This window comes from Festucalex cinctus, chromosome 12 (assembly GCF_051991245.1).
Source record: "Festucalex cinctus isolate MCC-2025b chromosome 12, RoL_Fcin_1.0, whole genome shotgun sequence".
Classification (NCBI taxonomy): domain Eukaryota; kingdom Metazoa; phylum Chordata; class Actinopteri; order Syngnathiformes; family Syngnathidae; genus Festucalex; species Festucalex cinctus.
Genome location: NC_135422.1, coordinates 2,517,479 through 2,538,544, shown reverse-complemented (window position 1 = coordinate 2,538,544; position 21,066 = coordinate 2,517,479). Strand labels below are relative to the sequence as shown.

General features: G+C 40.0%; 3 protein-coding genes across 7 annotated transcripts; all 3 read left to right on the top strand.

The window, feature by feature from the left end:
* Nucleotides 1-3,060: 3,060 nt before the first annotated feature.
* On the top strand, nt 3,061-8,291 carry gale (UDP-galactose-4-epimerase). 2 transcript variants are annotated; one of them, XM_077537973.1, is made up of 11 exons: nt 3,061-3,173; nt 4,330-4,453; nt 4,548-4,663; nt 5,423-5,536; nt 5,620-5,796; nt 5,876-5,989; nt 6,064-6,130; nt 7,221-7,306; nt 7,464-7,541; nt 7,618-7,732; nt 7,828-8,291. In XM_077537973.1, the coding sequence occupies exons 2-11, from the start codon at nt 4,333-4,335 to the stop codon at nt 7,902-7,904; spliced, it is 1,065 nt and encodes a 354-aa protein (XP_077394099.1). In that variant the 5' UTR covers nt 3,061-3,173; nt 4,330-4,332; the 3' UTR covers nt 7,905-8,291. The 2 variants fall into 2 exon arrangements, with proteins under 2 accessions (XP_077394099.1, XP_077394098.1); XM_077537972.1 differs by having other exon boundaries at nt 4,533-4,663.
* Nucleotides 8,292-8,509: 218 nt separating this feature from the next.
* On the top strand, nt 8,510-14,281 carry zbtb8a (zinc finger and BTB domain containing 8A). 3 transcript variants are annotated; one of them, XM_077537970.1, is made up of 4 exons: nt 8,517-8,791; nt 10,417-11,294; nt 11,367-11,536; nt 12,717-14,281. In XM_077537970.1, the coding sequence occupies exons 1-4, from the start codon at nt 8,727-8,729 to the stop codon at nt 13,029-13,031; spliced, it is 1,428 nt and encodes a 475-aa protein (XP_077394096.1). In that variant the 5' UTR covers nt 8,517-8,726; the 3' UTR covers nt 13,032-14,281. The 3 variants fall into 3 exon arrangements, with proteins under 3 accessions (XP_077394097.1, XP_077394094.1, XP_077394096.1); XM_077537971.1 differs by lacking the exon at nt 12,717-14,281 and adding an exon at nt 11,680-12,012 and having other exon boundaries at nt 8,510-8,791; nt 10,417-11,536; XM_077537968.1 differs by having other exon boundaries at nt 8,514-8,791; nt 10,417-11,536.
* Nucleotides 14,282-15,421: 1,140 nt separating this feature from the next.
* Nucleotides 15,422-20,928, top strand: hmgcl (3-hydroxy-3-methylglutaryl-CoA lyase). 2 transcript variants are annotated; one of them, XM_077537974.1, is made up of 10 exons: nt 15,422-15,485; nt 16,328-16,536; nt 17,240-17,323; nt 17,404-17,511; nt 17,601-17,696; nt 17,784-17,932; nt 18,024-18,087; nt 19,130-19,318; nt 19,969-20,094; nt 20,268-20,928. In XM_077537974.1, the coding sequence occupies exons 2-10, from the start codon at nt 16,447-16,449 to the stop codon at nt 20,382-20,384; spliced, it is 1,023 nt and encodes a 340-aa protein (XP_077394100.1). In that variant the 5' UTR covers nt 15,422-15,485; nt 16,328-16,446; the 3' UTR covers nt 20,385-20,928. The 2 variants fall into 2 exon arrangements, with proteins under 2 accessions (XP_077394100.1, XP_077394101.1); XM_077537975.1 differs by having other exon boundaries at nt 15,428-15,485; nt 20,283-20,928.
* The last annotated feature ends 138 nt before the right edge of the window (nt 20,929-21,066 follow it).

Here is a 21,066-nt window from a genome sequence, read left to right as displayed (position 1 = left end):
TTGCAGCAATCTCGCATGTCTGAAAATGAGAAGAGCACAAAAACGCAGCAGAAAATGGTCGGGGTGGGGTTTGAACAGCAAGGCAGTGGGCTCTCTACAGCTGCTGGCACTAATGAGCATAATTACCACAGTAATAACATTAGCCTATCTGAGGGAATGGAGGAGAAGGACAAGTGGTTGTATTGATGTGCATGTGTGGCCTGTTGTGTACGTGCATTGGCGTGCGTGTGTGTGCGCGTATGCTGACCACGCCATCTTTCTTGCAGCCTCGCTCCCCTTTTCCCTGAATCTCAATATCTCTTTGTTAGCCCACAATAATTGTGTTTGGGCCTCATATCCGCCGTATCAGATTGGAGTTTGTACAAGGTAATTAGCAGAGGAAGGGAAGCCTCCACACCAGGAGGACAAATGCCCCCATGACATCATTTTGTGGTGGTGGTGGGTGGGGGGGGGGGGCACTATCTTCTCCGCCTCCGATTCAATCTATCATGTCATTAAGTCTCGGAAGACACGGTGAAAAGGGCAGAAGGGCAGCAAGCAAGTGAAAGTTGATGACGACGAAATGCTGCCCGAGTCCGGATGAAGAGGAGAAAAGTGGTTTGAAAGTGATTGGAGATAAAGATGGAAGAAGCGGTGGTGTGGTGTGATGAATCATGGATGGCGGAAAATTTCCTGCAGCTTTTTTTTTTTTAAATTTTATTTATTTTTTAATTATTATTATTATTATTATTATTATTATTATTTTATTATTATTATTATTTTATCCCCTTTTATTTATGTAACTATTTTAACCTATATTGTCTTGTAGCTTTGTTTTCATTTATTTATTTTTTCTATCGTGTTTAACTATTTTCTTTTAGTGTTTAAATATTTTTATTCGGTAGTTATTAAATTTTGAGGTCCAGTGTTTCCTCATGGGGGAGCCTCCACAGTGAGAGGGATGCTTGGTCTTCAGCCATCTCACTGTGGATGAACTCCTCCTGGGTGCCTTTCCTTACAGGGTACTTCTGTGCCCCGCCATGTTGTGGTTTTCATGTTTTTGTTGGGTTTTGGATCATTTTCTTTTTTTTTTTTTTTTTCTTATTGTATTATGAATGTCCAGCACTTTGAGTTGCATTTTAAACGTATGAAAGGTGCTATATAAATAAAGTTGATTGATTGATGGTGTCGCTGCAGGCCCGTTAATCTCCAATCAGCTTTGACTAAGCAGACGAGCACGAGAGGGGAAAAAGTTGTTGGCGTTAATGCGGCTCGCCTTTCAGTGGGGGCCGCTGCATCCTGCTGGGAGTTGGGGGGGGGCTGTTTGAGGAGAGGATTAACTGGCACTCTGGTGGAGAGAGATGAAGAGAATCAGATGGGGACCCCGCGGATGGTCACACCCTCGCTCGTTCCGTCCATTACCTTCTATTTTTCGCTCAAAAGCGCCGTATGCTTTTTTAAAGGCGACTCCGATCAATTAACGCACATTGTGATTTGAGGGCGGAGACACATGGCAACAATAAGAGTCAAGATATTCTCACAAAGGTGCAGTAGAAAGGTGAAAACTTTGGATTTAAAGCTCAACGTGTTTTCTTTATTGGTGGCTCATCTTGTCTGCTCTGGTTTTCACAACCTTACCTGAGAAAAGACACGTTTTACATTTGAAACCTCTCTCAGCCCAACAAAAAATGTCACAAAAAGTGCATCAGTAGGAAATCTGGACCCGTGGAGGGTAACACAAATCTTTTATTCTGTTGTATGAATGGCAACAGACACACGACACACTGGTTCTAATTGTACCTGCTGCCATCTAGTGGAAGAGCGGTTAAACTTCTTCTACATGTCACCATCCATTGCTGGCAAAGATTGATGACCAAAGAGTCTTTTCAGTGTGATTATTTTTCGGGGGCAGGTTTAACATGATATCAGATACATGACATAGATAACCTGCGGGAAATTGTATTGGTAGCTAAAGCGCCTTAAAAAATAAGAAGTCATCATTAGGGTTTCAGCTTGCAGACTTCGATTGTGAGGATATTCCCCATTGTGTCCTTTCTACAATCATGTACATTTTTTTTTCTTTAAATGAAAATGAAGAAAATCATAGAAATCATAAATAATAACAAACATTTGCACAAAACATATCTTTTTAATCCTTTCGAATTCTGCAAATAAATATAAAAATGCACAAATGACTTGTTTTGGACAATAAAACCATATATAAAAATTTTGATTTAGTGTCATTTAGCCAGTTTTTACACATACTGCAAGCTAGTTAGAATTGTGTATGGAACATGTCAACATAACATCCTAATGAGTTATTTAAATAAAGCTGCAGTCTTGCCTTATAATAAGACACTCGACAGACTTGGTGATATTGACTGCCAAATACATTTTAGATCCCGGAAATGGTGTTAAAGAATATGACAAAACATTGCAATCGAATAATAGCATTTTTTCCTCATGCTCTTTTCTTTTCTTTCAAAATGTTTTTCATATTTCACTTATTATAAGGTAGGAAAACTCAACACTGATTATCTTTTGGATAATAGTACACAAGGTTTTGCAATTATTGGAATAGTTAATATATTTAGGATGTTGCTCAGCATTTTTTAAATTAATTATTTTTATTTTACCTTTTTTTTTTTACAGTAATTCTAAAGAATCGCGTTGTTTCCTCCCCTCCCCCCGAAGTGAAACGTGGCACTTTTCAACTCCTTCCGTGCCATGTCATCGCAGACTCAGGTAGGCCTGCTCAGTGCTTACAATCACCTTTCTGTACGTAGGTAAGTGCTCGGCTTCGTTTACTTACGAGCTGACGTCAGTGGTACGTGACGTGACCATCTTCCGCAAACGGGAAGGACGTTCGGGGGGTTATGCAGAACTTTTCAAAATAAAATATTGTTTTAGTATTGCGGAGTATATGGCGATTTTATCAACCTTGGTAAATACTTGAAATATATAAACTTAAGTTAATATGCGTTATTTCAAGCTTAAACGAGTTTAGTTTCATAAAGTTGTGATTTTAAATAGTTTATTAATTTACTTTGAAAATTGTCTCAGAGGAAGTCGCGTTCCAATGGTGAACTTCACTCTAGTATACGTATGAGAGGAAGTAAAGAATCAGGGGCAGCATACTCGGACGTCTTCAATTCTACACGTTCTTATTTCGCGACCACCGGAAAATTATTTAAGTGAGTATATTTACACTCGGAAATAGCCTGGTGTATTTTTTGTAGTCTGCCAAGAAGTCGGTGGCGATCTGTGAATTATATGTAATTGGGCAGCTTTTATTATTTTGATTTACTGGGTAAACGATGATATTTAAAATGAATGCCTCTCTCTTCAAACTTTCTAATCTGTCTCCAAACTCTACCATCGAAGATTCGAAGCAATTAAAGCCTTACTCTGAAGTGACCGCAACTCGCTGTCAAAAAAACCCAAAACATTAATTAATAAATGAATATTTAAAACAACAACAACAACATACTGTACATTTCGGAATGGACCTTGAAATATTGACGTATTTTTTCCCCCTCCCCTTTTTTTTACAATGATAATTTAGAAATACTGACGTCTGTCTCGCGGCAAAATCTGAACCACTTCCTGAACCACTCACGTGGCATAATGGTCAAGACGACGTCATCATTTCTGGCCCCTCCCCTAAAGGAACAAGTCCGGATACCAACACTTGGAGTTGGTGAATGCCAGTGTTAAATTTGACAAGAAATTTTAATTTAGTTTTAGTCTTTTGACTAAAATTAATTACATTTTTAGTCATAATTTAGTCATATGATTGTATTTGAGTTTTAATCCAATTTTAGTCGACGAAAATAAAGAGCAATTTTAGTTGATGAAGTCGACTAAATTGACAGTTTAGTCTATTTTCCTTCAGCATACATTTCAACTTTTATACAGAAAATTAGAACACACCTATTTTTAACTGTCGTTTAACACGCAAGACACATTTAATACAATGTTGTCTTTATTAACTGTTTCGTGAAACATGTTGAACTGACAATAATATAAGTTTTCACCTAAATTTAAAAAAAAAAAAAAAAAGTGAATAATTGCTTGAGATTTTATGCACTGAGACACTGAGTGGTTCGTTTCGTTCCTTCTGATTGTATCGTGTGAAATTTCGGAACTGTCTTGTTTTCTTTTTCCATTTTAGTGATTGACGAAATTGTCAATTTTAGTTATCGTCTCAATGAATGGCTTCTATTTTAGTACTTCATTTTCTAAGGAAGAAGTACTTTTACTGTTATCATGAAAAGAATGTGTTGTAAATCTGAACTTAACATCCTGGTTTCCCAGAGCTGCGTATTGATATGCTGTATTTGACTGCAGAGAATGCCAGAGAAGGTGCTGGTCACGGGCGGCGCAGGCTTCATCGGGAGTCACTGTGTACTCGCACTTATTGAAGCAGGCTACCAACCCATTGTGGTTGATAATTTCAGCAATGCTGTCAGAGGTAAGCTGCATTCGGGATGTGTGTGTTTTTTTTTTTTTTTTGAGCCAGGTACAGTCTTACGTGCTCATAATGTGAGCAGGTGCTGTGCGTGCAGGAGAAGGTGGTAAGCCGGAGAGCATACTCAGGATAGAGACGATTCTGGACACGCCCATTGAGTTTTGTGAACTCGATCTCCTGAACAGAGCTGCCCTGGAAGCTCTTTTCGATAAGGTTAGTGCGCCCGTCCGACATCAGTTATCAAAGTAGATGAATTCTACAACTTAGGATACTCTTCATCATCCATAATTTGACAAACATGCATTATTTAATTGCTACTAAATCTATACAGAGCGCCAAAAAATAAATAAATAATGATACATTCTTTATCTCCCTTAGCTTCCATAAAGTGGTCATGAGTATTCCGGAGGTCCTCAAATGAATACAACATAAACATACCAAGATTAATATTACTCTAGAATAAAGTATGATTATCACCAAGTAAAGTGTAACTGATTAGTTTGTGTTTTAATAACTTAAAAAAAAAAAAAAAATTTTGCTGATAAGCCTAAGCTCTATAATAAAAGTTCCCATTGTAAATTGTGTTTGTGGTTTAGTCAAAGTCAAGTGATCCATGCTCACTTGTCGAGTGGAATGTCAATGGAAAACCCCGAAAAAATTATGTCTGTTTATAGAAAAAAAAATGGGGCGCACGGTACCATACAATTTTTTTTTTAATGACCTTTCAAGAACATTCTTGCCACCAAATAAAATATAGATTTAAAAACATACATAATGTTTGCGCTTTGCTATGAGGAAGTTGTGATTAATGACATCAAGCAGCAGTACAGAGTAATGATGAGGGCCTTCAAAAAATATTGAACTTTAAATGATTTAAAACTCATTCCAAAATCAGTTCAAAGTCCCTTTTGCTGCGTTATACTGCGAAGACAATCGAAGTTGAATATTTTTGCAATCTCATGCGTGTCACAGCATTCTTTCAGCGCCGTGATGCACTTTGCCGGCCTGAAGGCCGTCGGGGAGTCGGTGCAGGAGCCGTTACGCTACTACAGGGTCAACCTTACCGCCTCCATGAACCTACTTGAGGTCAGTTCAAGTATCTCGACCAACCGTTCGCCAAGCCTCGAGCCGGTGTGCCGTAACGGCGCGCTTCCGGCCGCGTTCCGCAGGTGATGCAGGCTCGCGGCGTGCGCCATCTGGTGTTCAGCAGCTCGGCCACCGTGTACGGCGAGCCGCAGCGTCTGCCCATCGACGAGCGGCACCCCGTCGGCAGCTGTACCAACCCTTACGGCAAGACCAAGTTCTTCATCGAGGAGATGATCAAGGACCACTGTAAGGCCAACCAGGTACTGAGCTGGAGGTCGAGCAAGCGTGCACGCGCGCGCCCGTGAAAAGTTGCTCTCATCATTTTTGCCCTGTGAGCAGAGTTGGAATTCGGTCTTGCTGCGGTATTTCAACCCCATCGGCGCTCATTCCTCCGGCCTCATCGGAGAGGACCCTCAGGGTATCCCCAACAATTTACTACCATACGTCGCCCAGGTACTCGAAAGCTGAAGATTTGTGTGGTTTTACGATGATGCTTGTTATTGCATCACACCATTTCTTTATAATAGGTTGCTGTTGGGAGAAGGGAGTGCCTCAATGTTTTTGGAAATGACTATGACACACTGGATGGGACAGGTAGCAAATATCAAATTTGTATGTTGTATTACACGTAAATAAAAACAGAATCAAATGTGCAAATCACGTTCAACCTATATTTAATTGAACACACACACACAAAGATATTTAATGTTGAAATAATCATTAAGTTGGAATTTTAGAGCTGCACCACGTTCCAAAAAAGCTGGGACAAGTGGCACAAAAACAGATGAAGAAAGTTGAAGAATGCTCATTAAATACCTATTTGGAACATCTCGCAGGTGAACAGCCTAATTGGGAACAAGTGGTTGCCATTTTTGGTTATAAAAGGAGCCTCAGTGAATTGTTATTCGCAAGTAAAGATGGGGTGAAGTTCGCCATCTTTTGAATATGTGTGTGAGAAAATAGTCTCACAGTTTAAGGACAATGTTCCTCAAGTACAATTGCAAGGTTTTTATTAAAAAAAACAAAAACAAAAAAACTGTAGGGATTTCATCATCTATCATCAAAAGGTTCAGAGAATCTGGAGAGAGAGAAATCGACACGTGTTCTTGTTGCTGCTCCATTGCGTGGGGTACTCGAGATGACCAACACAACACAAATGAAACCAGATGCATGTCAGTACTGAGACTGACCGAGAAAATACAAAGAAACGAGTACCCAGTAGCCACTATTTTCGGACCCTCAGTAAATTTCACCGTCGTCGTTATTTATCATGATGAAGTGGAATAATGTGTTTCAAATAAACTTTATTAAGTGATGCGACCGGCTCTGATTAAGTATTAAAAATGAGATATTCTTACATTTTGCAGCTCTGGAAGAGTTGTTCTCTTGTTTATTGGCGGAAGTTGACATTAACAGAGCAAGATGGCTGCCTACTGGTAGTCGAGGTTATTGTAGTGTTGCAGAAGTAATCAGGCCAAGCGGCGAGATAGCAACAAACAATTTAAATGACAACACAGAAAAAAAATATTTAAGACAACTCCTGTTGCCTTCACAACCTCTCCAGACAATAGGAAACTCAAATGCTCAATGCTCAAATTTGTCCCAATTATTGGTACGTGTATACCATGCTTTCGAGGAAAAATTGATCACTATTGAATCTATTGTGTATGAATTTTCTTTCAAGGTGTGAGAGATTACATTCATGTTGTGGATTTGGCAAAGGGTCACATCGCCGCGCTGAAGAAGTTGAAGGACAACTGTGGCTGCAAGGTAACAAAACGGAAACGAGCGCAACTTTCTTTTGTGGCATTTTTGAAGTTGGTATTACTGCATTTCCAGTGTAAAATACTGCCTTAGCTTGGCCCACTGAATGTTGGGGAAACATTGCATTAATCATGTTATTTTATTTTTTCCTTCATATCTACAGGTTTACAATCTCGGAACAGGAGTTGGTTACTCTGTGCTCCAGATGGTAAATGCTATGAAGAAGGCATCTGGGAAGGAGGTGAGTCTTCCCTCTCCAAAATCAAGTCATCCTCTCAATTCAATGCAATATTCTGTGCCATCTTATCGCTCTGTAGATTCCCTACAAGATTACGACTCGTCGAGAAGGAGATGCCGCCTGCTGCTACGCTGACCCGAGCCTGGCTGAGAAGGAGCTGGGCTGGAAAGCTGAATTTGCACTGGAAAGAATGTGTAATTTTTCCCACAACGTCCTTCTTTAAAGAAAAAAAAGTGATATATTAAAAAGTTTTGTATGTGAAGCTCATCATGTATCTGTTTGCATGTAGGTGAAGATGTTTGGCGCTGGCAGTCGATGAACCCCACCGGATATTCCAAAAAGCCAGCTCCTGTTTTGAAAAAATGATGCGAAATCTCCAAAGCACACAGGCTTTATTTATACCTTGCAAAATATTGAGGGTAATATGAATATATGCTTTGTTTGTAACCTAATGGAAAGGGAACCTAACAGTTTGGTTACTGAAGTGGGTGTTTAAAATGAACCCAACACGCCTTACTACAAGCTAGTAGAAACATTTCTGTCCAGTAAATGAATGACACTAAACTGTATAATTTTAAAATATTATAATGGTATAGCTGTGTAATTAAATGCACATGCTTTATCCTGTAAGAACTGTAAAGGGTGTTAATTTAAAATTCCAAGTACTGCTGTATGCAACATGTGCCCTATAATTAGGGTTAGCATTCCATAATTTTTTGAGAGATTGTTGAAAAATAAATGTTCTCTGCTTTATCATTGTCTTTCTCTTTCTGTGTTGTTCTGCAAGCCGTACTCATCAAATAATTATATCACATTGTTGTGTCATCTTGTAGATGTATTTAACATGAACATGATTGATGAATAGTTGCAGCCTTCCAATTACTTCAACCATTTGACATTCTCGGGTCACTACTGCAGAGCTGCTATTTTGACTTTTTAAAAGTATTTGAATTCTTAAATAATTAAAAAAAAATGCGACATTGTGCATGCAAAAGCATCTAAGCATGGCGCTGGGGCTTTAAATGGCTCCTTGAACCCTCGGGCACCCAGTTAATAAAACACCCACGTCAGCACAGCGCTCCAGTCTCTCTCGCCGGGTTTCGGTCTTTAGGGCTGAGCAGGAAGTGGCTGACTGTGGACCCTGATCGAGAGAAAAAGGCCAGAGAAAAGCCTGCAGGGAATCCAAAAATGGATCTTGTGACCGACGACGGGGAGAACAGGCTCTATCGGGCGTCGGGTGAATCCAACCACCAGTGAGTAGCGATGGGTTTTGATCACGGGTACCATGGCGAGGGGCGTAAGCGGGTCCTGTCGAATGCTCGCGCCGGGAGAGAGTCGCTGCGTTCGGGCAAGCGAGGCGAATCCTCCCCGCTGCTCGCTGTGCTCCGGACCTCCGGTGAGAAGTGTGTGAGGGTGGGGTGGGAGGGTGGGGGAGTGCACTTGAATAAAACGGGCGTTTTCACGTATAATCCACAGATGGATTTCCCCGGGATAATTGTATACTAATACAAGGCAACCCGACGTTCTGTGCGGAGGTTTATTTTCCATTGTGAGCCTGAAGTGGGCGTCGCTCCAGGACACTGTGGGCTGCTTCTGGTGCGCCGCTGCCCGCGTTACCCTCGCAGGACTACCGCACTCTTCTGCAGCTCCACACGCCGGAATTAGCTCGAATTGAAATGTGTACACTTTATTTTACGTTCCTTGATTGAAGATTTGGGACACGCGTGGTATAATGCGGGCGGGTGGCTTATATCGGGCATAATTAAAAATGAATGTGTGTCGTAGTCGACATGAGGATGGGAAAATAGGTTACTGGGAAGAAAAAAAAAAGGTATGAATGCGGTTTAGTGTATAAAAAAAAAAAATCGTGGCAGCCCCACGATTTTGTATTTCCTCTGCCCGTTTTCTAGTGTGTTTGTAGCATCAGATTTTCGACGTTCTACGCGCCTCCATTAAGGGTGATTACAGGGATTTGTCACCCGAAGCTCCCTGCCTGGTGTCGGGTGTAGCCCATAGTTGACTTGGTTTGATTGACGGCGGGTTTAGCCAATGGTAGCTTAGAGTGTGGTCGAGTAGGCGGAGCATCTGCTGTGTAGTTCAAGTGAAGACAACAGCATGGATTAGTGGCAATTTACAGAGGTGGTGACTTAAAAATCAATTTGGGGTTATACTGTACGGAAGCGTATTGCAGTCACTTAAAAAAAAAAAAAAAAAAAAACTTTTTCTGACCAATTTTTGGGGGGAGCTTTGTGGTTTTTTTTTTTTTTTTTTTTTTTTTTTAGGTTTTTTTTTTATGTTTTATTGAATATTTTTCCCACTATTTTTCTGAGTAATGTGTTTTTTCTATTTTAAAAGAAAATATTTTTTCCTCTGTTTTTCTGAATATTTTTTTCTGTTTTTCTTAGTAATTTCTTTTCTGTTTTACTGATTTTTTTGAGTATTTTTTTTCTGTTTTTCGGAATATATATTTATTTTTTTATGACAGAAAAAAATATTCAGTAAAACAGCTAAAAAAAAATATTCAAAAGAAAATACTCAAAAAACAAAGCTCCCAAAAAACAAGTAAAAAAAACTGGAGATTTTTTTTTCAAGTGAATGCAATCCTCTTCCGTAATATTTTACAGTAAAGTGGCATAAAACTGCACTGCATTTGACCGAGGTAACCAATATAGAAAACGTTTCTCATCATGTGGTTATTGCAGATTGTTTTATACAGCTTTTAGCTTGTTGCTTTTAGTTTTGTTTTTAAATGTCATTAAATCGCACAGATGTACTTAAAAAAAAAAAAAAAAAAAACACTGTGATACATGCACATTACCTCAAGTGCTTGATGCTAGTTGTATTGAAGTTGACACTTGTCATGCCCGATGTCCTCCAGGCAGCCTCAGAGATGGTTCAACACGGCCGACATCACGGTGGCTCACCAAACCAACCTGCTGAAGCAGCTCAACCAGCAGAGACGTCAAGAGCTCTTCTGCGACTTCAGCGTGCTGGTGGAAGGCCACCTCTTCAGGGCCCACCGCAACGTGCTGTGCGCCAGCAGCGGCTACTTCCGCATGCTGCTGACCCAGGGCCTCGACGGCATGTCGGAGTCTTCCAATGCCACCTTTGACTCTTTCAGCCCCGAGATCTTCACAGTCATCCTGGATTTCATCTACTCGGGCCAGCTGGACCTCTCGGGTCACAATGTGATCGAGGTGATGTCTGCGGCCAGTTACCTGCAGATGAACAATGTCATCAATTACTGCAAGAATTTCATCAAATCCTCACTGGATATCAGCGTGAAAGATGAAGACAGCGATCGTTGTCACAGCTTGTCCGAAACTTGCAGCTTCACCAGTGGGGCTGGGGAGGAGACTGGAGAGCATCAGCATCAGCATCAGCAGCATCCGCAGCCAGAACAACGTTCTGACAGTCCGCCACCTGCACTTTGGACCAGGGACAGCTCCAGATCGCAGTCGAGCTACATGGGCAAAGATTTGGAGCAGGACATTTCCGGTTCGGCCTTGAAGACCGAGCCGAGCAGTCCTGCCAATGAGCTCAACGCAGACTTAGAGGACCCCCAGGATCCTTTGTATACTTTGCCAGTGTCAGAGCGGCGGCGTGCCAAAGGTGCGAATAAGAGGAAGGCGACCAACAGCGCGCGTGACGACCCAGACATGCAGGAGGCCAGCACGCGAAAGGCGGAGAAGGCCGATGAGCTTTACGCCAATTTGCCACCGATTGTGGGGGTTGTTGCAAACTTTCATGAAAATGGTAAGAGAAGTTTAGAGAGGAATGTGGTTAAAAATGTTGATTCCGACAGCTTTTCTCCACCTGCTTTTACAGAATCCAACGCCGCAATGCGCTTCAAATGTCCTTTCTGTACACACACGGTGAAAAGGAAGGCCGACCTAAAGCGTCACTTGCGCTGTCACACGGGTGAGAGACCGTATCCATGTCAGGCCTGCAGTAAGCGATTTACTCGACTGGAGCATCTCCGCAGCCACTTTGAGACGGTAAGCTCACGATGATTGTTTTCCTGTTTGCCGTTTTCCTGTTTGGAAAGACTTACTGCAAGAATTTGGGACTGTCTGAAGGTTGTTCATTCATCCAGATTGTCAGGTCAGGAGCTCAATCTCTGTTGTCGTTCATCCCGAAGGGTTGAAGTCAAGAATCTGGTGGAAGAACAACCGAACCAAGAAGTCTGCACCGTGCAGCTCTGGAGCCACATATGCCTCTTTCGTCCCTCTATAGTAGAAATAGTAGAAATTAATAATTAAAAAAATATATATATATTTAGATAAAATATTCTTTAAATGAATTTGTGCTTTAGATTTCTTTTTTTAAAAATGAATAACTAAATATTCCAAAAAAACGTCAGTCCATATTTTTTTAGTTGTTAGAAAAAGTGTTTTCAATTACCTAAAAATGTCCAAAAACTGACCATAAATACATGTATTTAAAAAAAAAAAAAAAACACCATAAAATGTCCATGAAATTGCCCAAAAAAAATGTCAGCGAATTGAATTAAAAAAAAAAAATAAAAGGCAGAAAAAAAACATTTTTGGAGTTGCCAAAAAAGTCAGAAAATGTATTCATAATAATAATTTAAAAAAAAAAAAGGCAGAAAACATTCGGAAAGTAACTATAATATGTCAAAAAAAAAAAAAAAAAAGAATTAGCACAAAATGTCGTCAAAATTGGGGAAGAAAAAAAAATTGCTGGCAAAAAAGGCAGAAAAATATCAACAAAAAATAGCCATTAAACATCCAAGAAAGGAAGGAGGCAGAAAATGACCATGTAGCCATAAAATTGGCAGAAATTTGACAGAAAGGCAGAAAAATCTAAAAATGTATGAAAAATTACACACACACAAAATGAAAAGACGAAAGGTAGAAGAAAATGAATGTCAAAGAATTGGATGCTGCACAATTTTGTGTTTACGGTGCAGCTCTCATGAGCTCATGGGCCCTCCGTACATTGGGCTAACACTAACACACGGCTCCAGAGAAATTTTGTATTTATTTGACCTAAAATGGCTTTTTTGACAGGAAAGGTTACTGACCTCTGACCTAACCTATAGTACAATTATTTGAGAGGCCTGCCTCAACATTTGTGTCCATATAGTCCACCGTAGCAGATACAAAATACCAAACCAAATGACGATACTCTGTGATGTTTGCTGCTTGTTTTCAGATTCATCAAGCCAGGAAGCTTGTATGCAGGAGGTGCAAGTGTCCTGTGACCGAAGACTCTGGGCAAGTCGTGTGTGAGGGCACACGGCGTTACCGCATGTGCCCTTTGTGCGTCCACGAAGTTGGTCGCGATGCCGTGCCCATGGAAAGTCTGGAGGGAAGCAACGAGGAGCCGGCGCTCTTGCTGGGCGTGGACGGCGAGGAGGAGCAGAGTAATCGGGCCTGGATGGCAACCGATGACGACGACTTGGCCGAAGACTCCGGCGCTGATCTCATCATTCAACAAGTGGATGATAGCGATGAGGAGCTGCAGTGAAACTGGACCAAAGTGTTTGCGCGCGTGTGTAAATATTAACAGTGGGCGAGCATGTTAAAGTCATGCCTGAGAATGTAGACTTCAAAGGTGTCATCCCCCAAATTATAATGTGTCAAAATGAGAAGTCTGTGTCAAAACCCAAGTACGCTGTAGAAAATTTTGAAAACCGGAGGAGACGGTTCTGGAAAAATTGAGCTATTTTGGGTAAATGTGGCCTTTTTGGGAATCGAAAATCCAGTCAAAACACTACAATATATGTCTACAAAACTGTACAACTTTTTGATAATTCTTGGGTACTGGTTAATACAAAGGGCAACAAGTTTGATATATAACCGTGACTTGACTACGATACGCTGTATTTTTCCATTTACTGTAACACAAACCGGCTTTGAGAGATCTTTTTACTTTTGTGACAAGCTCCTTACGTATATGCATATGCAGTATCTAAAGCATGCATCTTGAGTGTTTCCTTTGCTGTGTTTAACCCATTAAGGCTTAAAGCGCCTGCCAAAACATGCCTCGAAAACCTATGGGTGACTTTAAAGTCATCCCCGAAAACCTGAAGTTTTCCTGGAAATTCAACAATATGTCAATACCTACTGAATCATGAAGCAGGTAGAAACATAATTTCAAAAACATTTGAGAGCTTATACCTGTGATGTTCACAGAAATCTATGTTTATTATTATAAACCTGTAATTAAAAACAAAACAACAAACAACTGTGTCACATCTGCCGGTATATTTACCTTCAACACTGGAGCGCAGGGACGTCGAGTGGTAATCGACCGTTCCGTTACAAAGCCATCAACATTTTCAATATCCTCATTGTCTACAGACATATTTCTTAACATAATGTCACTTTCAACTCATTACTCTGATTCGAATTCCTCATGCGCCGTTGTCAATCGCATCGTTTATTTCATAATTTCGGGAATCTGCGTCAGCCATAAATGCTCGAATAAAATTCCAGGACATGCTACGAGGCCCACGTCACCCTCTCGTGTATATTCTGAAGCATTTCATTGGCTAAGAGACCGAGAATTGGTAAAAAAAAAAAAAAAACTTTAAAAAGTGACGTATCCGCTCTCTCGGCTTTCAAAGTAAAAGAGCGTGAATGCGCTCCCGGCCTTAATGGGTTAAAATGGAACATGACACTCTGATTAATATTACATTTGTGGAATATGAGTTATGAAGCCATATTTGTTCTTCTCAGTTAACGGCCATTTTGCCACTTGCTGTCGAGTGAAAATGACATCACAGTTGCTCAGGTCTCAGGTAACAACCAATCACAGCTCAGCTTCAGGAAACTGAGCTGTGATTGGTCATTGCCTGATCCCTGCGCAACTGTGATGTCATCTTTAGTCGACAGCTAGTGGCAAAATGGCCGCCCGCTGAGATGGGTAAAATCGGCTGGATTTTGCTGCATAATTCATATTCCACAAATGTGATATTAATCAGAATGTCATGTTTAGACTAGTGAGGTCACATATATATTAAAAAGATTTTGGGGGGTTGACTTCCCCCTTTAAATGATCAACTGTTTGAGTTATACACAATTTTTGTTTAAATGGAAAACATTTTATTTTTTTTTTTTATTTTTTTTTTTACTTTTGAAGATATTCCGCTCTGATAAAAGATACGTTGGTTGAACCTGTAAAATTACAGAGGACTATTTGATGAAGATCTGAAAATTTCAGTTTTTACCATGTCATTGCAATGCTACCTTGTAATATGCACTATGATGTTAAGCCAATTAAAAGTTTTTTGTTTTTTTTTGTTTTTTTTTACTTTTGGACACATTAAAGATATTTTTGTAAACTTCCCATGGCTGGAAATTTCATCCTAAAAAATCTTGCTCTATGAAAGTCACTTCCACATGGAGTTTTATGCTATCGAGTTCCTGTTCCAAAATTCTGGTGGGTCTCACGGTTAGCAGCGGGTCCATATCTTCCACTGTGCCAAATTAATACAAGGTGACGTGATGGGGAAGAATTGATAAGTTACTTTATTAATATATATATAAATGGCAACATTTGACTCTGCAGAAGTAAATGTATCTTGCCATTATGCAAGGGGAGGTTGTGCGTCATCAGAGGGGGCGGGGATAAAATCAGGAAATTTAGATTTTTGCAAATTAGCCCAGTGTGGTTCACCACAGTCCACTTAAAAAAATAATAATAATAACATTTAATGGCCTACTGATGTGAAAGTGCATTCTAAACTGATTGGCACTGTAGGGATTACATGCATGAGTATGTAATTGCCAACATTTTAATTGTGCGTCATGATTAATTTAGGTATGTGTTGAGATTTGTTTGATTTGACCCCGTAGAGTGGACGGTAGGGGGAAGATTCTTTTCCACCTCATTTCTATGACTACACAATCACGAGGATAAACATGACTCATGACAACACCTTCCAAAGAGGTTTTCCGCTTGACCCAGGAACTTCAGGTAACGTAGGTTGGTTTGGGGTTATCGATCCCAAAATGGGAGATATAAGGTCGAAGGAACCTGGTTGGATAAATAAAAAATAAAAAAGTAAAAAAAACATTTTTACACATTGACCTTTGCTTTGAGGGCATAGCTACTCTAAAGAGTTAGCTTGTCCTTGAGCTGATGGTGCGTCCTCAAATTGTTTTCACACAAGCGTGTAAAAAAAACAAAAAAACAAAAACAAAAAAGGTCTGCGTAAGAATCTCAGGTTGAGACCAAGTTAGCTAGTTCTCCGACCGCGCAAGCTACAAGCACTAACATGTTACTACAACAGCAACATTGTTGACTCATCACTTACTTTCATACACTTTGACTACAGTTTCAACTTTTGGGCTGTTGGGAAAAGAAAATAAAGACCTCAAGGAGGGTATTTGGAGAAATCGCAAAATCAACATTTTTGACCACTCCATTAGCCAAAGCTAGCCACATATATCACAATCTCATTACGATAAAATGCATTTTAACCATCATATTAATACTTACCTGAATCTAAATGTTCAGAACACACTTTGGTAGACTGTCGGTTGGAAATCTTTTCCATTTTCCTTGCAATTCTCTCCAGACGCTCCTTTGTTAGTTCACATTTGCCATTCCGTACACATGAAGTGGCACATGACGTCATGCCAATACTCTCTATACAGGTACATGCCCTGTTACGTGTCTGTTTTGTTATTGATGTAACTCCATCCAGTTTCAACTAGTTTGGCTATATGATGTTTGGACTTTGTGATGTCAGGAATCTTTTATGCTATATGATGTTTATTGATGTCCGGAACTATCTGCAATTACTGCGTTAACAGCCAATAAATGTAGCCAATGAGCGCGTCAACCAATTTGTGGCCGCTTGAGGGCGCCCAAGCGCTGCCCATCAGGCCAAGCAGGAGTTTCCACTGAAGAAGTGACCGGAGACCGGACCAACATGGCGGCCGTGTGGAGGCTTGTCAACAGAAGTGCTTTTAGCTCAGCAACAATGGGACAACAATTCCTGTCGTTCAGCTCCGCATCGAAGGTGAGAGCACTTTGAGTGTGGATTTGATCGGCCAGTAGGTTGTAGTGGTTGTTTTGAAACGGGCTCTTTTTAAACTGTCATTTATTTCATTTTTTCTCCCACTTTGTAAAGAAAGAAACATCCCGTAAATGAAAGTAGCGCCTGTCAACATTGATTTTTGACATCAATGTCAGAGCTCTCCAACATCAGAATGTGCATTCTATATATAGACACATGTGTGGAATAAAAACTGTTTTATTGCTCCATTTAGCTGGAATACAATTTGAGCTTTGCAAATTGATGTAAGTTCTGTCTCCCCACACTAGGGGTAATTTAAAATACTGTGTACCAGTACAGTTTCCATTGATGATATTGTACATTTATTGCTCATTGCTGATTTGCACTAGTGTTAGGATGTGCCACGGAAAGTATCCATTGCCATTAGCCTACATTTGTTCAGAACGTTGTATTTTATTCATTACAAATATATATTTTTTCTCATCTATTTATGCCAATATGATGACGTATGGTGACGTATAGTCACAATTGGCAGAAGTCATACACCTGTCCACATCTTGTGGTTCATACAGATAAACATCACGGCTTCCTGAAAATATTATCATTCCAAGCACACATTGTAAAGAAATTATGAGAGGTGACGAGAAAATTCTTGACTTTTACATGGAATGATTCTGACAGGCTCTTTTTAATTTGATGTGCGTAGGCTGGCGTGAGAGCAAGTCAAACCCTCCCGCAGAGGGTAAAAATAGTGGAGGTGGGACCCAGAGATGGACTTCAGAATGAAAAGGTGGTCTATGTTATGTTCACCCAATGTTTCTCTGTTTCAGTTACAAATTATACTAAACATAATACCGTTTTCTTTGTCAGACTATCGTTCCAACAGAGACCAAAATCCATTTGATAGACATGTTGTCAGAGTCGGGACTGTCAGTAGTAGAAGCCACCAGTTTTGTGTCGCCCAAGTGGGTTCCACAAGTAAGTTTGCAAAATGCAAAATGGTGTCATGCCTGCACTGCACATGTACTTAGCACATTGATTTCCATTTGGCTGCCCCCTGTTTACAGATGGCAGACCAGGTTGAGGTGATAAAGGGCATCCATAAGAAACCTGGGGTGTCTTACCCGGTCCTCACCCCCAACCTCAAGGGCTTCCAGGCTGCTGTGGGTATCGGGCGCACCTTCTCCCGTCAGTTCCTTTGCCATACGTCGTGCTTAGAATTGCGTTTCCCTCCCCTGACTTCATCACAGGTGAAGGCCGGCGCCTCTGAGGTTGCCATATTTGGAGCGGCGTCCGAGCTGTTCAGTAAAAAGAATATCAACTGCTCAGTGGATGAAAGCTTACGGCGCTTCGACGAGGTCGTGAAAGCGGCGAAAGAAGCTGGCGTGCCTGTAAGAGGGTAAGGTGGCCGACAGCTTCAAACAAATCTTTTGCATATTCAGAATTGGCTGATTTATCAATAAGTGCACATCCTTTTGTTGTCATTTCAGTTATGTGTCTTGTGTCCTTGGCTGCCCATATGAAGGCAAGGTTCCACCTGAAAAAGTTGCACAAGTAAGTTCTCACTTTTATCCATCAAGCGTAGACGACTATGTGACAACTTTATTTATCATACTTGCACTTGTGTCACTTTAGTACGGAAGTAAATATACTCCTGTTTTCGATTCTTTTTTTTGGGGGGGGGGTATGTCTATTTTTTTCTTTTTCTCTAAATATTTTGTTTTCTGTTTCAGTGTATATTTTCTGTCATTAAAAAAAAAAAAAAAATCAGAAAAACAGCATAAAAAATTACTTGGAAAATCAGGGGAAGAAAATATTCAGAAAAACAGGGCCATTTTTTCCCCCCCAAAAAACAAACAAAATATTCAGGAAAAACAGCACCAGCTTCTGTTTTTCGGAGTGTTTAATTTATTTTATTTTTACCTCTGAATTCCAAGTGACTTGTTGCAGACTCGCATGCAGTACGCTTCCGTAGCAACTTAACTGTTAGCTTACTAAAAACATGCTGACCGATTGACACGTTTGTATACTTACATGCTCCATAAAACGAAATACCAAGCTTACATTAGAATGATAGTATACAGTAAAAAAAAAGCATAACACATGACCAATACTGTGTGCTACTAATTATGGTACACCTTAAATGAGCCAGTAAGTCATAAAGTTGTCACTTGGAGTTCAGAAGTTTAAAAAAAAATATTAGTTTTTTTTTTTTTTTTAAATATATATTGTTTGTTTTTCTGGCCAATTTCTCCTCCTGTTTTTCTGAATCATTTTTTCCTGCCTGTTTTTTGGTGGGAAAAAAATTTGACAGAAATATTCAGTAAAAAAACAAAAAAAAAGAAAAAGAAAAAATATATTCAGAAAAATAGAAAATAAAAAAATATATATACACAAAAAAAAAAAAAAAAAAAAAATCAAAGCTCCGCCCCAAAATTAGTCAGAAATACAGGAGTCCCAAAAGTGAATGCAACACACTTCCGTACTTTAGGACCCTGACATCAATGACATGTGAATGCTAACGCTAAACATCTAATCTCATGTGATGCTAGCATGGTCAACGATACCCGCTCCTATATTGCTCGTGTGTTTGCAGGTAGCAAAGCGTCTGTACTCCATGGGCTGCTATGAGATTTCCCTTGGTGACACAATTGGAGTGGGCACTCCGGGCAGCATGCAGGAAATGCTGGCAGCGGTGAGCCGCGAGGTGCCAGTCGACGCCCTGGCGGTGCACTGTCACGACACGTACGGGCAGGCCCTCGCTAACATCCTTGTGGCCTTGCAGGTCTGTTGTTTCTCATGTTCTTGCTCGCACGGTTCTCCAAATAAACGGGTTCCTTCATGCTGTTTGTTTGTCACTCCCAGTTGACATTTGCTGTAAAACCAAAGGTAACTTCATTCGATTAGTCAGTGCGTATAAACATTAATACTGAAAATATCAATGGCATCTGATTCCTTAAAAAAAAAGAAAAAAAGAAGCTGATTAAGTATCAAAATAATGACTCTACAATGCCATATTGGACATTTTTGTCCTGCCCGCGTCATCGCTGTGACGGGTTGCGTGGCACTCTTAACATTCTCGACTGAATTCCGACATACTGTAAAAACTAGTGATTGCAAAATGAAGCTTCATGAAGCACTTGTGACATTTATTTACTCCTCTAGATGGTGCTCTTGGTTTAAATAGAAAGGCGTCCACTGCTTCTTTAAACCAAGAGTGCCATCTAGAAGAGTCAAAAAATACCACAAGTGCTTCATGAAGCTTCATTTGTCCATCACTAGTGAAAACCCATAAACGGTGTGATGAAAAATCTGTGATACAGCCTACATACAGTCTTTTTAATGGTGCTCATAAATGTATCATCGGCACACAGATGCACCTAAAGTTGTGACTAGCCGTTTCTTCTCATGAATCTCTTTTTCTTTTTCGTGTAGATGGGAGTGAGTGTGGTGGACTCTTCCGTCTCTGGGTTAGGTGGTTGCCCTTATGCACAGGGTGCTTCTGGGAATGTTGCAACTGAAGATGTCGTCTACATGCTTCATGGACTTGGCATTCAAACCGTTAGTAGTCATGTTTGTCTACAGCATAACATTTTTTTTTTTCGCTTACTTCTTACTAATTACTTTTAAATGTTATTTCCCTGTATTTTGACAATGTTTTATCAGCTCGTCATTCATCTTAATTGTTACGTTAAAACCACTTTAAGCCATGTTTGTATTAAAAAAAAAAAAAGATCTCTTGTTCCCAGGGAGTGGACCTCAGCAAGCTGATGGATGCAGGAGCCTTCATTTGTCGAAGCCTGAACAAGAAAAGCAGTTCGAAAGTGGCACAGGCAACGTGCAAATTGTAGGAAACGTTCAGTCGGGAGGACTTTCCCACTCTGCGCTTTCATCAGCACACACAAAGCCGGAACCAAGTTTCCTCTTGCTTCCTGTCAGGTTTTCATCTGATACTGTTTGTCATTAAGTGATGATGATGATGATGATGATGATGATGACGTGTTATTCCCTGGTTCCATAGATTCTCTCTGTATGACGGCATTGCTCCAACAGTGCCTTAAATAGAGCCAGTCTACTTATACTATCAAAAGAGGCAATGTCTTCCTCTGTTGTATTTTCAGTGGTACTAATGTGACTTTACAGGCAGTTGAACAAAATATTGTAGTAAAAATGTGAGTATGATGGATCAACTCACTGTTGATGAAAATTGTTTGGTTGGTCCTGCAATATGAATTTTTATTATTTTATTTTTTTGAGAAATCTGTAATTGTGAATATTCTTTTTTTTTTTTTTTATGCAGAATTAAGTTTGTGTTATTTATTTTAGAGAATGCTGTCCACATGTATATATCAAACTTGTGAATGATATAAATAAATACTATTTTGCCCATTGAAATGCTTCTTAAGTTTTTGATGAATTATAAACAGTATAAGTAAAGATAATTTAGAATGTTTTAAGACTCACAGATACTGATTTTGAGCTACCTTCTTTTTTTCTTCTTTTTTTTCCCATACCAACGCTTAAGTCAGTTTT

What these genes read in the sequence shown, in the direction of transcription:
- hmgcl (XM_077537974.1), top strand. Translation starts at nt 16,447, where the DNA reads ATGGCGGCCGTGTGGAGGCTTGTCAACAGAAGTGCTTTTAGCTCAGCA. An exon ending in ATGGACTTCAGAATGAAAAG is followed by an intron (nt 17,324 to 17,403) that starts GTGGTCTATGTT and finishes TTTCTTTGTCAG; the next exon opens with ACTATCGTTCCAACAGAGAC. An exon ending in CGCCCAAGTGGGTTCCACAA is followed by an intron (nt 17,512 to 17,600) that starts GTAAGTTTGCAA and finishes CCCTGTTTACAG; the next exon opens with ATGGCAGACCAGGTTGAGGT.
- gale (XM_077537972.1), top strand. Translation starts at nt 4,333, where the DNA reads ATGCCAGAGAAGGTGCTGGTCACGGGCGGCGCAGGCTTCATCGGGAGT. An exon ending in TGGAAGCTCTTTTCGATAAG is followed by an intron (nt 4,664 to 5,422) that starts GTTAGTGCGCCC and finishes TGCGTGTCACAG; the next exon opens with CATTCTTTCAGCGCCGTGAT. An exon ending in CCTCCATGAACCTACTTGAG is followed by an intron (nt 5,537 to 5,619) that starts GTCAGTTCAAGT and finishes CGCGTTCCGCAG; the next exon opens with GTGATGCAGGCTCGCGGCGT.
- zbtb8a (XM_077537968.1), top strand. Translation starts at nt 8,727, where the DNA reads ATGGATCTTGTGACCGACGACGGGGAGAACAGGCTCTATCGGGCGTCG. An exon ending in TCGGGTGAATCCAACCACCA is followed by an intron (nt 8,792 to 10,416) that starts GTGAGTAGCGAT and finishes GATGTCCTCCAG; the next exon opens with GCAGCCTCAGAGATGGTTCA. An exon ending in TCCGCAGCCACTTTGAGACG is followed by an intron (nt 11,537 to 12,716) that starts GTAAGCTCACGA and finishes GCTTGTTTTCAG; the next exon opens with ATTCATCAAGCCAGGAAGCT.